Source organism: Chiloscyllium punctatum, chromosome 9 (assembly GCF_047496795.1).
Source record: "Chiloscyllium punctatum isolate Juve2018m chromosome 9, sChiPun1.3, whole genome shotgun sequence".
Lineage (NCBI taxonomy): Eukaryota > Metazoa > Chordata > Chondrichthyes > Orectolobiformes > Hemiscylliidae > Chiloscyllium > Chiloscyllium punctatum.
Window position 1 is genome coordinate 79308551 of NC_092747.1, and position 16319 is coordinate 79324869.

Sequence of the window (16319 nt, forward strand, 5' to 3'; positions counted from 1 at the left end):
TGGACTTTGGCTCAATCTACCAGCTTACTTTCTTCTATGTGTGAGCCCAGTCCTGCGTGTTCTTTTAAATGAAGCAATAGGAGAAGATATTCAGTCTCACACTCTTAATTTATATTAAACAGTAAGTGGATAAAGCATTCAGAGCTCTGGGTCTAAACCTTTTTATCCCTGACAAACTACCAAGTGTGCCAGTTCAGAAAGTAAGACCTCGTTCTGTCCCTGCCCCAGTCTTTTATACAATAGAAAACGTCATATGAACACTGAGGTAGAATTATCTTCTCATTGGCTGTTGATCTGACTCCATTCCCCACCTCCTCGCATTCCCGGATGTCCGACCCCACGTGACCTTCTTTTGCCCGCGAAACGGAGCATCATGTGACCTCCTTGCCCGCTTCCGGGGCGCGAAACGGAACGTCACGTGACCGCCCCCTGCGTGGGTTACACAGCGTCTCCACAGGCTTCTGACTGCTGCATACATTCACAGTCGCAGCCAGCCTTCTGTTTTTCAAGTAAGCCATATATTTACAAGTCTCCCATTTTTAAAAATAGAATCAGTCTGAAGATTGGGGCAGAGACAGTCTCACACAGGGCACCTCACACCTTCAACGCATTATCTGAGATGACGTGGCACCTATTGTTAAAGTTCACTTGAGAATGTAAATATTAAAAAAAATTCTGGGATTTACATATGAAAGAACTGAAACCAACATGGTCATTCTAGAAGATGAAAGACTTAACCAACAATCCAGGTCTTTTTCAATATATCATATCAGTTACGTCACAATCAGCAATGTTTGCTTTAAGTTCTGTGTCTTACAATTTTATACTCCACAACCACCGGATGAAGGAGCAGTGCTCCGAAAGCTAGTGGACTGTTGGACTATAACCTGGTGTTATTGTGTTTTTTTTAACTCTGTCCAACCCAGTCCACCCCAGGCACCTCCAAATCATAACAAAGGATTTAGGCAGTTTCCACAAAAATGAAAGCAAAAGCAGTAAATTCGACACAGATAACTTTGATCCAAACAGAAAATTTACTACAGCATTTTTTAAATTTTATAAATGTGTGTAAAACTGTTTCTTGAGGTAAGGCCAATTTACAACTGCATTTCATTCCTTGAACAATTTTAGATCACAATTTGTGTACAAAGTGAAAAGTTCAATAAAACTAACTATATAAATGCAGTTTCAGAATAGAGTTTAAAAAAGCAATTCAAATAATCATGAATCAACTTTAAATTTAACACATACACACTCATTATCTTTCCTGAGTTGATGTAGGAGTGGGGCAAGTTGGTTTGAATACAACTGATTGATTTGCTTCTGAGGTAAGACTAACCACTTGCAAAATCCAGCATTTACAAAGATTCCGTTTTGTATGTAGGAAAATCGCTCTTGTTACTAGATATACAACATCTAATCAAGAGGAAGACGGAGGCAAGGATCAGACAGAGCGCTAGAGGGTTATAAGGTAGCCTGGAAATATCTGAAAAATGGACTCAGGAGAGCTAGAAGAGGGTATGAGAAAGCTTTAGTGGGTAGGATTTAAGAAAACCTAAGGGATTCTACACTTATGTGAGTAACAAGAGGATGGCCAGAGTGAGGGTAGGGCTGATGAGGGATAGTGGAGGGAACTTGTGACTTTGTCGTCTATGAGGACAGTGTGAAACAGGCTGATATACTAAGCATCCTTACATTTTCAAACTTTTCAGCACATCCTCCTTAACATCAACTTAAGTCCCTGACAGGATATACCAAAGATGATACTGGAAGTGAAGGAAGAAATTGTTGCGTCTTTGGCGATGATCTTTGTGTCCTCACTGCCCACTGGAGTAGTGCCAGATGACTGGAGGGTAGGGTGGCAAATGTTATTCCCTTGTTCAAGAAAGAGAATAGGGATAATCCTGGGAACTACAGACTTGTCAGTCTTACATCTATGGTGGGTAAATTATTGGAGAGGATTCTGAGAGACAAGATTTATGATTACTTGGCAAACCACAGTTTGTTTAAAGATAGTCAACATGGCTTTGTGAGGGGCAAGTTATGCCTCACAAGCCTTATTGAATTCTTTTGAGAATGTGACATGGATGAAGGTAGACCAGTAGATGTGGTGTACATGGATTTTAACAAGGTGTTTGATCAGGCTCCCCACCATAGGCTCATTCAGAAAATAAGGAGGCATGGAATACGAGGAAAATTTGCTGTCTGAACACAGAATTGGCTGACCCATAGAAGACAGAGGATGGTAGTAGATGAAAAGTATTCAGCTTGGAGCTTGGTAACCAGTGGTGTTCCACAGGGATCTGTTCTGGGACCTCTGCTCTTTGTGATTTTCCTAAGGAAGTGGAAGGGTGGGTTAGTAAGTTTACCAATGACATGAAGGTTGGTGGCGTTATGGATAGTGTGGAGGGCTGTTGTAAGTTGCAACGGGATGCTGACAGGATGCAGAGCTGGGCTGATGACCTGGAAAAATGTGAAGCGTTTCATTTTGGAAGGTTGATTTTGAATGCAGAATACAGGGTTAAAGGCAGGATTCTTGGCAGTGTGGAGGAACAGAGGGATCTTGGGGTCAATTTCCATAGATCCCTCAAAGTTGCCATCCAAGTTGATTGGGTTGTTAAGAAGGCAGATGGTGTGTTGGCTTTCATTTGCAGGGAGATTGAGTTTCAGAGCTGCAAGGTTATGCTGCAGCTCTATACAGCCCTGGTTAGACCACAATTCGAATATTGTGTTTAGTTCTGGTCGGAAGGATGTGGAAGGATGTGGAAGCTTTGGGAAGGGTGTAGAGGGGATTTACCAGGGTGCTGCCTGGACTGGGGTGCATATTTTATGAAAGGTTGAGGGAGCTAAGGATTTTCTCATTGGAGTGAAGAAGGGTGAGAGATGACTTGATAGAGGTGAACAAGATGATGAGAGGCAGAGGTAGTGAATAGTCAGAATAGTCTTTTTCACCCAGGGATGAAATGGCTATCATGAGGAGGCATAATTTTAAGGTGATTGGAGGAAGGTTTAAGGGAGATGTCAGAGGTTGGTTCTTTACACAGAGTGGTGGTTGTAGAGTCAGATACATTAGCGACACTTAAGCAGCTCTCGGATAGACACATGGATGATAGTACAATAGTATGTTGGTTAGATTGATCTTAGAGTAGAGTAAAAGGTCAGCACATCAAGGGCCGAAGGGCCTCTATAGGACTATATTGTTCTATATACCACACACATTTTTTCAGTGCTTTAGCAGTTGTTACCTTTTGTATTTAATATTTATATATTCTCAGTTTATTTTCAGAAGGATCCAAATGCCTTCAGTATCAACCCACACAGAGTTACAGAAATCAACAATGGCTTGAAATCTTAATCAAAGCATCTTTGGACTCAACCCTGAGCAATGCAAACGTACATTCAGATGAATCAGCATCCTATTGAATTTCAAACTGGATTTAAATTGATTTGCATAACATTTTTCTTGATGTTTTAATTCATTTATTATCAATTATCTAAAGGAATAATGCTATTTGAAGGCATTGGGGAAACTGCTGAAACAGTTTTCTGTTTAACCGAACTTCATAACATCACCATAAACAAATTCAGCTCATTAACCTGAAAACATGCCAAAAGAAATGCCAAGGCTGAAAATCAAACAAAAACAGAAATTGCTGGAAAAAAACCTCTGAGTTCTCAGCATTTGCAGAGAACTCAGTTAAGATTTCAGGTGCAGTGACCCTTTTTCAGAACTGTTTTGTAGCTATTTAACTTTGTTCTCTTCAGCAGCGTAAATTACAACAGTGGAATTTGGGAAACAAACTCAATACTATTTCAAGGAAGGATATCATAAACTTCATGGAAAGATGATAAAGCAAGATTCTTTATTACACTTCATTAGGCTTCATCAAAAAAGATATGATGAAGTAATTCCCACTGTACTGAATAGTAAATATGGCCCATCTATTTGCATAACTGTAGTAATTTTATTGCTACAAAGGCACCAAGTGTTTAAAAATGTAGAATGCTCTTTCAGTTGAAGGCTAACCATACTAGTTTAACTAGTATTGTTATTAGAAAATAACAATGAAAGTTTTTTTTAGATTACTACTACATTCAAGTTGAAATATTCAAGGAATTACTGTAAGGAGGATATAGCTATCACCTGACTCTCAATCTAAACCAAATATTAAGGTTTATTGTCTAGTATCACTTCAGTTTGCCATTCCAGCCTTTAGTAGGTTTTCACAGTGAGTACTCTCCCAAAAGAATCTCTTTGGGCGTACAATTAATTTCACTTTTAGCCACCTTTCTACAAATGTAAAATTTTATAATAAATTGACTTACCTCCAGCTAAATCTTCTTCTGGAATGAAAACCTGTAATTTGTAGACCTATGTTAAATTAATTTGCCAATTAAACAAGCTTTTTTTTGCTTCTCAAGAGTATGAGAAATTGTCAAAGAACAAAATATAAATTTGACTTGGAACATTTTACTTTTGGTGAAACAAATAACGTGAGGTACTTTAATAGTATCTATTGCCTACATGAAGTGAATTAATGGAATAGGCATATTGAATAATCTAGGCATGAGTTCAGTGTTTGGCCTTAGCATCGATAATGGTGCAATTTATTCAGGGGCAAAGTATTGCAATACACTGCCCCTTCAAAATCTTTGCAAACTTGACTTAGTTCTCCTGGCCTATTGTGATAACTATGATTCATGGAGTTAACATACTTCAACTTCGAAAGGAAAATTTCTCTCCCTCCCAAATGTTTACACCATTAATTTCATTTAAAAAATTTGGTACACCTGATACCTTTTTTGAAAACAGGCATCTATTTCAGACACAGAATAAGTGGATATTTGTTGATTTCAATTTCAATATTTCGTATGGTAATATCTAATGTAATCAGGTCCAGTAAATGTTTGGTGCAAATCTTTATCCATTCTCCAAGATTTATTTAAGAAAATCAATCCTTATTGCGAAGTGTCAAGACATAAGCAATTTTCTACTGTTAGATGTAGATGTTCCATTTTACTACTTCTTTTGCTCAAAATGATGACTCAAAGACAACATTGTTAGGCGATACAATGGCCAAACCATTGGCTAATATTTGGTCAGTCTGTGTTCCTTCTGCAGATTTCCTTTTCAAATGTATCTGTGAAAATAAAGAAACAGATCCCTGAAATGGATTTTGGTGCTTCTCATTATTTCAAGTGTAATAAAATAACTATTTTCAAATATTAGTAATTCCAAGACACTCAGATTTTGATATGTATGGAACATGTACATTCTTCATTCACTCTTCCATACAGTGTCAGCATTCTAACATTGGTTAAAGCACCACTCATAGATCCTCAACAATGTGACTTAGCCAAACCTAAAGAGTGATATTCTATTTTCCAGAATGACCAGCCTGTATGCCCACTGATGTAGGACATCTTGTGGGAGGACAGTGATTTTGATCTGTTACATTAAAAGTTAATTTGAGATCGAGTATTGAATGTTGTCTTTGCTATGCGAATCAAGATGAATGATTTTAGCACTCTTTCAACACAATTCAATTTATTGTGCATTTGACATCTCCATAGTGTTATGCTTCAATGAAATTTATTTGTAGAAAGTGTAAATGCTGTAAAACAAAATTCCTATTGGGAAACATTTTCTTGAAAGAAGAGAATGGAATACCTTTGATTTCAGCAGCAATAAATATTCAACTTGCTATTATCCAACACTGCAAATTATGTTGGACAAGTCACTGACTGGATGTTAATATTTATCTGCCATTGTAGAGCTTTCATTTCTGTTAACATGCAGTTCTCAAGTGGTTTAGCATCACCTTCAATTTAGTGGATTTTCTAACAATTGTGAAGATCATTCATAGATTTAGCGGCTATTGAACAATCATAAATTTATCATTATCATGTGGTAAGGTGAGGTTCCCAAAATGATGATTCCATTTTCTGGAAGAATGAGCAATGACCAAATATCAGTGCTCCACTTTACACTGGGAGCTTCATTTCATTAATCAAATCCTAGGATCTATATCCAAGTTACCCACCATCGAAGGGTTTCTCAGAGAGTTTGTCTTCCAAGCACAGCGCTACAATTGAAAGAAGCATGGTTTGAAGATTGGACTTTATGAAATTGGGATCCTCTGGGACCTGCATTTCCTTCACATACTACAATTCTGATCTCATTGCGAAATGAAGACATGGGTAGAGAAATGGCAGGTGGAGTTGAATTTGGGTAAGTGTGATGTGCTGCATTTTGGAAAATCAAATGGAGTCATAGAGTCACACAGCACAGAAGCAGACCCTTCAATCCAAACCAGTCCGTGCCGAACATAACCCCAAACTAACTACTCCCACCTCTTTTTCCTGGCTCATATCCCTCCAAACTTTTTCTATTCGTTTACTTATCCAAATGTCTTTTAAACATTGTAATTGTACTCCCTCCACCAGTTCCTCAGGAAGTTTATTCCATACCTGAACCTCTGTGTAAAAATAAAAGCCACTCGGGTCTTTTTAAAATCGTTTTCCTCTCACCTTAAAAAACTGCCCGTTAGTCTTGAAACGCCCCATCTAGGGAAAAATCAACCCCATTAACTCTATCTATACCCCTCATTATTTTATAAACTTCTATTAGGTCACCTCTAAACCTCCTACGCTTCAGTGAAAAAAAGTCCCAGCCTGTTCAGCCTTTCTTTATAACTCAATCCTTCTATCCTGGCAACATCCTGGTAAATCTCTATTGGACTTTCTCCAGCTTAATAATATTCTTCCTATAACTGGGCAACTAGAACTGGACACAGTATTCCAGAAGAGGCCTCACCAATATCCCATACAACTCAAAGGACTGAGCAATGAAGTCAAGCATGCCAAATGCCTTTTTAACCACCCTGTCTATATGTGATGCAAACTTTAAAGAAAATTATACAGCTAATGGCAGGACACTGAACAACACTGATGTACAGAGGGATCTTGGGGTTCAAATCCATAGCTCCTTGAAAGGGGCCACTCAAGTAAGGTGGTAAAGAAGATGATTGGCTGGCTTGGTCAGGAGATTGAGTACAAGAGACTTTGGTTAGGCCACACTTGAAAGGTTGCATTCAAATCTGGTTGTCACATTACAGGAAGGATGTAGAGGCATTGGAGAGGGTGCAAAAGATGTTTGCCAGGAAGCTACCTGGATTAGAGGGTATGAGCTGGAAGGAGAGGCTCACAAAATTCAGGGTATTACCTCGGGAGAGGCAGAGGCTGAGGGGACACTTGATTGAAGTCTATAAAATTATAAGGTGCAAAGATAGAGTTGACAGTCAGAATCTTTTTCCTCAGAGTTGACATGTCTCATATCAAGAGGCATGCATTTAATGTGAGAGGGGACAAGTTCAAAGGAGATGTGCCATGAAAGACTTTTACACAGTGATAGGAGTCTGGAACGCTCTGCCAGGGATGGTGGTGGAGGCAGATATAAAAGGGACATTTAAGAGTCTTTTTGGTAAGCACATGAATATGCAAGGAATAGAGGTATATGGACCAAGGGCAGGCAGAAGGGATTAGTTTCATTTGGCATCAAGTTTGGCACATCATGTGCCGAAGGGCCTGTTCCAATGCTGTGCTGTTCTATGTCCTCTATGTTCCAAAACTGACTGAAACTGACACTGCCACACATTAGGTCAGGTTTCTTATAGGATAAATCTTGTAAATTATTTTCTCCAAGAACATATTTTGCATTAACAATAGAACATGGCAGGCTTGTATTACTCATCAGGTTTTGAAAAAAAAGTAACCCTCAGATGCAAAGCTTCAAATGTTTACTTGAACTACTTAGAATAGAAAAGTAATACGCAGCAGAATTTAAAGTTTGCATCTTAACATTTTTTGTGACACAGTAATTGTAATAATCACTGATCATACATGCTGATACATTTTAATGTTTTATCAACATCAAAGGAACAAGAAAAGGTTTCTATGATAAGCAAAATCATTTCATGCATTTGAAATTGAAAGATAAATGAAAAATTCTGGGTAACAAAAGGTAAGTAAATCTAGTTCCTGCACAAGGATTTCTCATTTTCTAACATGAAATGAACAAAATAGGTTTAGACAGTAATATCAGATTAGAAGCATAACATTGTCAGAGGCATGACTGACAAGTATAGATACTTGACTATTATTTGTATTAAATCTCCACATTGAATTTGTTGAGTAAAGCAGTTATTTGAGTTGGTAAATCAGAACTATGGAGAGAACCACTAACAATGAAAAAAAAGCAGTCTGACAATGACAGAACCAAGCAACATCTTGAAAATTTAAAAAAAAATTGATACCAAAGTAATAAGGTAGTCATATTCTGAGCCCCTGAATTGTTACAGTCTGTCAAATTCTACTTGTGCTGAGGCAGATGCAAGTCTTCTGATAAATGTTAAGAACTGAATAAAAAGGAAATGAAATGCTATCAGTTTTTACTGTCTTATAATGGCCACATTCCGGCCATTTTTTACACTTTCTTGGTATCTCCTTTCTTTGACAGGTAAACATAACAATAACAAACTGATGTCAAGGCTACTTCAGCTTTATCTAAAATGTATTCAAGAGAAAAATACATTAATAAAAGATGTATTTACACAAACAAAACTGAATTTTTCCTTGTTGAGGTTTAGGGAGAAGTCGGTCTGCTGAAAAAGACTATCAAATCCACAATTAATCTAATCTTTGCCAGCACAGGCCATTTTAAAATAAAGAAAGGTTTTGAAATGAATGGTTCTGAGTCAACAGATATATTTCAAGCTTTAAATCAAGAGTTCTTTAAAAACTGCGCTGTCTGCACACCAATTTTTAGAAGATTGAACTTACTATAGTTATTTAAAGAATACATTGGAGGTGAACTTTCTCAGGGTCCTGGAAATCAGGGTCTTGTTCATCAGACAGAGAATTGGCGAACAGCTCAAAATGTTGAAAATTCTTTTCCTCAAAGGTTAGTGAGTCTACGGAATTCTTTACTGTGGAGGGCAGCCAAGGCTGAGTCTTTAAGTATATTCAAGATTGAGGCAGACAGATTTTTAAGCATTAAGGGAATCAAAACTTATGGGGAAAAGGCAGGAAAGTGGAACTGAAGATCATTAGATGAGCCACAATCTTACTGAATGGCGAAGCAGACTTGATGGGCTGAAGAGCCTATTCTGCCCCTATGTCATATGGCCTTAAGCAGAAAATGAACCACCTGATCTCTCTTAGAAACAATGTTTTACTGATTAAAAGTTTTGGAGTTAGGATGGCAATAATCTGTAAGATAAACCTTGTTGTCATACATTTCCTAATGCCCTAGCTAACATTCCTGCCTTAACCGAGAGAATGAAAAGCAGATACAGAAATCATTCCATAAATGACTGGCTGTCATTTTTACTTGCATGACAACAATGACTGCATTTTGAAAAACATGACCAATTACTCTAGTGCTTTGACCGTAACTGCACAACCTGAATGCTCTTTGTTTTCTCCTTGAGCAGTAGCCCAGATCCCCAATCCACCACCACATAGCACCCCCCTGAACATGTTCTCATTTTGAATACATTTTTCTTCAATTGGCACAATCTATGGGGAGAGAGCAGCACTAACATACCAAGACTGGTGACATGTTGCCTCATTGAGTACCGAACCAATCTCTCTAAAGAAATTTCCTTCATTCCAGGATTAGCCGAGATAAAAACTCTGCTTTCTCACACAGATGGTGCCAAACCTATGGGGTTTTGCCAGCAATTTCTGTTTGTGATTCAGATTTCCAGCAGTTCTTCATTTTATTCTTTGAACACTAGGTGTCAATTGTTCTATCATGTCTATGCTGGCTGGAATATTGATATATATAGCCAAACGCACCTTCGAGCTATTGGTTCTGGACCATATTGATTATTGCACTTCCAGTCCATATCCAACTGTCTTTCGAATGCAATGAGAGTTCCTTCGTTTGCTTGCACATCCTTTCAGACATCAAGCCTTTCCTGACTTCCATCCCATCAGAAAATCAGCTTTTCCTCCCTTTCACCAGCCTTTCCTTGCTCAAAGCAGTGTCATACAGCATAGAAACATGTCCTATGGTCCACCATGCCGATGCCTGCTAACAAACATCAAATTACACTTATCCCATTTACCTGCACTTGGTCCACTGCCTACTATCCTCTGGCATTTCAGGTGCTCATTCAGATGCTTCTTATACCACTCTCTCAGACAGCATGTTCCATATCTTTATAACCTTCTAGCTGAAAAAAAATTTCACAGATCTCCTCTCAATTTATTCCTCACCGTAAACTTATGACAGGAGAAAGTGAGCACAGCAGATGCTGGAGACCAGAGTCGGAATGTGGTGCTGTAAAAGCATAGTCGGTCAGGCAGCATCCTAGGAGCAGAAGAATTGACGTTTTGAGCATAAGCTCCTCATCAGGAATAAACTTGCGCCTTCTGACATTAGGCATGTCTCCCATGGGAAAAAAATTCTTATTATCTGCTCTGTCTGTGATTCTCATGATTTTGTATACCTCAATCAGATTACGTCCTCAGCTTCTTCTGCTCCAAGCAAGACAAATCCAGCTGATTCAGTCTCTCCTCATAACTGAGACTTTACATCCTGGTGAATCTTCTTGGTATCCTCTCCAGCACATTCACTTCCTTCCAACAGTGTGGCAACCAGAACTGCACACAATATTCCATCTGTAGCCTAACCAATGTTGTATAAAGTTGGAACAAGACTTCCTTGCTCCTGTATTCTAAACTGTGGCTAACGAAGGCAAGCATTTGTATGCCTGCATCACCACCTTAACTACCTGTGCTGATGCCTTTCCTTGTACACCAAGATCCCTTTGTTTCTCAGTACTCCCTAGGACAGATCATTGATTGCATATATCCTTCTCTATTGGACCTCCCACAATGCATCACCTCCTTTGTGAATACAGTTAAGAAATCGTAATTTAATACCTCACCCTTTCCTCAATTTCCACACACAGGTTGTCCTTTTGATCTCTGATAGGACCCATTCTTCCTGTGGTAATCCTTGTACTGTTAATATGATTGTAAAATGCCTTGGAGGTTTCCTTAATTCTATCTGCAAAAGATATTTTGTGTCCTCTCTTTGTCCTCTTAATTTCTTTTCTTAAACCACTTCCTACCATTTCTATGTTTTTGAAAGGCCTCCTCTGTTTTTTTAATGCACTCTACCTGACCAAAGCATTTTTTTATATATCAAAGTCATGATACCAGATGATATTCAGGGCTCCTGCAGTTGCTGCCCTGCCCTTCACTTTTAGAAGTACATTCTAAAATTCTCACTATGCTACTTTTTAAAAAAATTTCCACTTTCTAAGTGTGGACATATCTCCAAGTAGCTGCTCCAGTCTACATTTGCTAGATCTTGTCTAATGATAATGAAATTGGCCTTTCCCCCAGTTTTGGTACTTAACTTCTGCACTCTCCTTATCCTTTTCATAATGATTTTGAAACTTACCTCGTCATGGTCATTATCCCCAAAATGCTCACCCACTGAAACTTCAACCATTTGACTGGCTTCATTCCTTACAATGAGGTCAAACACTGCCCCACCTCTACTTAGACTATCTACGAGCTGGCACAAAACGCTCTCCTGGATGCATTTCAAAACTTCCATGTAATCTAATCTTTTAGCACTATGATGATCCCAGTTAATGTTGGCAAAGTTGCAATCTCTTACACCTATAACCTTGTTTCTCTCATATCTTTGTGATATACCTACATATCTGCTCTTTTATCTCCCTCTGACTGTTGAGAGGCATGTAATATATTTTCAGCAAAGTAAATGTCCCTTTTCTTATTTCTAAGCTGTCCCCAGATGGCCTCATCTGAAGGCTTTCTAGGGCATCCTCCCTCATTACTATTGTGATGGTTTCCTTTATCAATAATACAATGCTCCTGCCTTTCATACACCCCCCTTTCTATTGCACTGAATCTTGTGTATTCTGGAATGTTCAGCTGCCAGTCCTGTTCTTCCTTCATCCAGTCTTAGTGATTGCAGGACTATTATTTTCCCATGTGCTGATCAATGCTTTAAGTTCGTTTGCCTTACCAGTCAAGCTCCTTGTATTAGATATAGTTTAGCTTTCTCTAACTTTTCTCAGTTCTGACGAAAGGACATTGGGCTGAAATGTAACTACTTCTGTCTTCACAGATGATGTTCTGCAACTTCAGATCTCCCTATGTTTATGTCAGAAGTAATTATTTATTTATAATTGAATTGAACTGAATTTATTGGCACGTGTACTGTGGCATAATTAAAAGCTTTGTCTTGTGAGCAATACAGGCAAATCACATAGTTAAGTAGCATAGATAGTAAATAATAGGTAAACAGCTGCAAAAACAAAAACACAGGTACAGGCGAAGGTTAAGAGTTTGAGAGTCCATTCAGTATTCTAATAACAGTAGGGTAGAAACTGTTGCAAAACCGTCTGTGTTCGGGCTTTTGTACCTTCTCCCCGATAGTACAGGTGTACAAAAGCATTGCCAGGGAGGGATGGATCTTTGAGAATGCTGGCAGCCTTTCCTTGACAGTAGGCCTGGTAGATGGATTCTATAGATGGGAGGTTGGCCTTTGTGATCGTCCGGGCTGAGTTCACCACTCTCTGTAACCGTCTCTGATCTTGAATGGTACAGTTGCCATACCAGGTAGTGATACATCCAGACAGAATGCTCTTGATGGCGCATCTATAAAAATTGGCAAGGGTATTCACCATCATGCCAAATTTCTTCAGCTGCCTGAGAATGAAACAGAGGATCCAGTTGTTGGGCCTTTGTAACCAGTGTGTCCTCATGAAGATCCAAGAAAGCTTGTTGTGGGTGACCATTCTCAGGAGCTTGACACTCTCCACTCATTCCACCTCTGTGCTGTTAATGTGTCGGGTGCCATGAGTAACATCCCGTCAAAAGTCAATAATGAGTTCCTTGGCTTTGTTGGCATTGAAAGCTAGGTTGTTCTCAGTGCATAATTTTTCCAGGTCTTCCACCTCCTATCTGTAGTCCATTTCATTGTCATCTGATATGCGACCGACTGTGGTGATGTTATCAGAGAACTTGTAAATGGCTAGTATCTGGCATCGCAGTCATGGGTATACAGTGAGTACAGTAGGGGGCTGAGTATGCACCCCTGGGGGGCTCCAGTGTTTAGTGTTAGTGAGGATGAAATATTGTCCCCAGTCTTCATTGATTGTGGTCTGTGGGTCAGGAAACAGAGGATCCAGTTGCAGAGACTGGGGCTTAGTCAGAGATCACTAAGTTTAGTAATCAGTCCCAAGGGGATAATCATGTTGAAGGCTGAACTGTAGTTAGTGAGTATGATCCTTACGTAGCTGTTCTTGGTGTCAAGATGTTCTAGGGAGGAGTGAAGGGCAAGTGATATAGCATCTGACATGGATGTGTTGATCCAATAGGCACATTGGAGTGGGTCAAGAGTGTCATTACTTAACAGTGTAACTTCAGAAAAGAAAACATATAGAATAGTGCACTCCAGAATTTCATTGAAGTGTCTTGGAACAGTTTAAAGATTACATGACAGTTATTGTAGTTATTACGTAGTTGATGTGAAGTTGCTTTCACCAGGCCTGCTGAAATTCCATTACAATGATTACTCATCAATGCTGTTCTTTAAAGCCCAAGGGACTTCGGTGCAATGCAAATTAACTGGCCTGTCAGAAACATACATACTTTTCACTGGTAAAGTCACAACTAAAACAAATAATTTTGCTATGATGATATGGTACGATACCCTCTTTTTGAGAAGACTGAGTGAGATGGATTTGGATAAGCCCATCTCTAGTATGTGAAAATGAAACAAAGATCTGCATCTTAAAGCTAGCACTCATTTCCTAATTAGAGACATTGCACTTCTCATTAAGAAATTAGTTATAAGTACTGGACAAGCTTCTCGATTTTATATCTCAAATATCACAATATAATATCAATCTTTGTCTTGTTTTTCTTCTTTTACCACCTGCTGTCTTAGTTGTTCTTTGAATTATTGTTCCATTGCTTTTCTTCCCTTCCCATCACCTTTAGGAATGTCACATTTAGACTATTACATTCAACAAAGGATATAATTAAACAATAAGCATAATTTTAGTCAGTGACACAGGTCTACATCTTCCTTATTGCTTGTTAAAAGAAATTAGATATCTGGGTGAATTGCATTGGCTGTAATTTTGAGAGCTTAACAAGCATCTTCACACATTTCATGGACATCTACAGTATTTTATTTCAAATTATTCCTTTCTATTTGAAGAACCATGATCTGCAGGACTGCAGAATTGGTGCAGGGCATGGGATTAGACTGAGTAACTCTTCGTCATCTGGCACAGATATAATTGATGATTGACCACCTTCCGTGCACTTAATTGTCAGATTTCCTTTGCCTACATAAGAACAAGCACCACTTTAAAGAAACTTGCTGTTCTACAAGTGCTTTAAGCCATTTAAGATGTATAATGCACTGTCAATTTGGAAATTGGCTCCTCTTTCTTTGATAGTTTTGTAGCTTGCAGCGTCTTTTTGAAATGTACAAAATTCCTCTGGGATACCATGTATTTTCTCCCAAGATGATGTAAAGTCTCCCTTCAATATTCATGAAAGAATCACAACTCTATATAATATAGTTATAAGCTTGAATTCTCATTCTCAGGTGCAGAGCACAGGGTTGGGCATTTCCTGGTTCTACAAACCCAGGTTGGAGAAAATGTCTTTGAAGTTAGGATCTTAGTGCTGGAGATGATGGGACAGGTTTCTCTAGAAGTCAGTTCAGGTGACTGTGGAGCAAATGGCTAAGCAAAATTGCTCTAGCACCATATCAAGTTCATTAAAAAAGACAGTTAACAATCATCCATCCCTCACCTCTCATATCTCTGTACCTCCTCTTACCACCTCGTTCTCTCCAATCACCCTCCCTCAACTCCTCACATGACACATTCCAACCTATGGGTGGCACAGTGACTCAGAGGTTAGCACTGCTGCCTCACAATGCCAGCCTTGGTTAACAATCTGTGTGGAGTTTACATTTTCTCCCTGTGTCTATGTGGGTTTCCAACCACAGTCCAAAGATAAGCAGATTAGGTGCATTAGCCATGCTAAATTGGCTCTTGGTTTCGAGGAATATGCAGGCTAAGTGGATTATCTGTGGTAAATGCGGGGTTACGGGGATAGGGTGGTGAGCTGAGTCTGGGTGAGATGCTCTTCAGAGAGTTGGTGCAGGACTTGATGGAATGTCTTCTTTCTGCACTATAAGGATTCTTTGATTCTAAGATGTATCATCCACTCCCATAGCCTGTCAAACTCTATACTCCATGCTGAATTCTATAACTCGAAAACAATCACAAAATGACAGCATTGAGATTGAATCAGGATTTGAATCTCCTTACCATCACTGTTGCAAGGGTCAAAATCCTAGAACACTACCTTCTCAAAGGAATTGAGAGATGAACAATAAATGTTGGTCCAGCCTATGACACCCACATCTCAGGGAGAAACAAGAAAAAAAACTTGTATCCCTGAAGCAGGTATTCCCAGCAGTGAGTTCAAGCAATGCTGTACTACCCTATTATTTACTCTGACAGATAGGAAGACATCTGGTCACTGAATAGACTGATTAAAAAGTTCATTTGCACCAAAAAAATGTTTGTAATGATTGAAAAAAAAGTCTATTTCAGATTGTTATCTTTTAAATATTAGTAATTTAACAGTGAAACAGTAAAATACTAGACTTTGGTACTTCTATGGAAGACATTTTAAAAGAACAGATGATCAATGCAAATGTTGTAAGAGCAAACCTTTTACATGATTGTGCCACTAGCAATAAACATCTGCTTTCTCTGCCTACTTACATATACAGCAGAGTTGGGTCATTAATGTTCAAAGTTTTACAGGTGAAAAATCAATTGTGTGGCATATGCATGAGCACATGCATTGTGCATTAACCATCAGTGGATATTTTGGTGACATTTAATCAATTACACACACCACAAGATCATATTTGTATGCTGTACCAGGCGATGCTCTCTGGACCCAAGATTAAAAAAAAACAGTTTCAAATTCAGTTTTATAGGTATTAGGACAGGCCTTGACGACCAGGGTTGAGAGTTAAGGAGCATTTATGACGTACAAAGTCCTCTTCATTGTCCAGAGTGTGCTGCACTTCCTTTAAAATATTTTTATTAATGTTTTCATTCCTTATTGCAGAGGCAGAGCTGCATCTTTTGACAGGTCAAGAAATGGCATAAAACTGTTTAGCAAAAACAATTTGAAACTACTAAATTTCAGGATGTTCTGAAGTG

The 16319-nt window shown here is 38.7% G+C and overlaps 1 protein-coding gene across 5 annotated transcripts in view; it reads right to left on the reverse strand.

Moving 5' to 3' along the window:
- Positions 1-1025: 1025 nt before the first annotated feature.
- abcc4 (ATP binding cassette subfamily C member 4 (PEL blood group)) overlaps positions 1026-16319 on the reverse strand; it is a 471758-nt gene continuing 456464 nt past the window's right edge. For 4 of the 5 annotated variants that reach the window (XM_072577874.1, XM_072577873.1, XM_072577877.1 and 1 more), the window contains one exon: positions 1027-5141. In XM_072577874.1, the coding sequence (XP_072433975.1) occupies positions 5034-5141 (108 nt within the window). In that variant the 3' untranslated portion in view covers positions 1027-5033. Of the gene's footprint in view, positions 5142-16319 lie in introns of all 5 variants that reach the window. The other variant, XM_072577875.1, reaches the window with a different exon arrangement.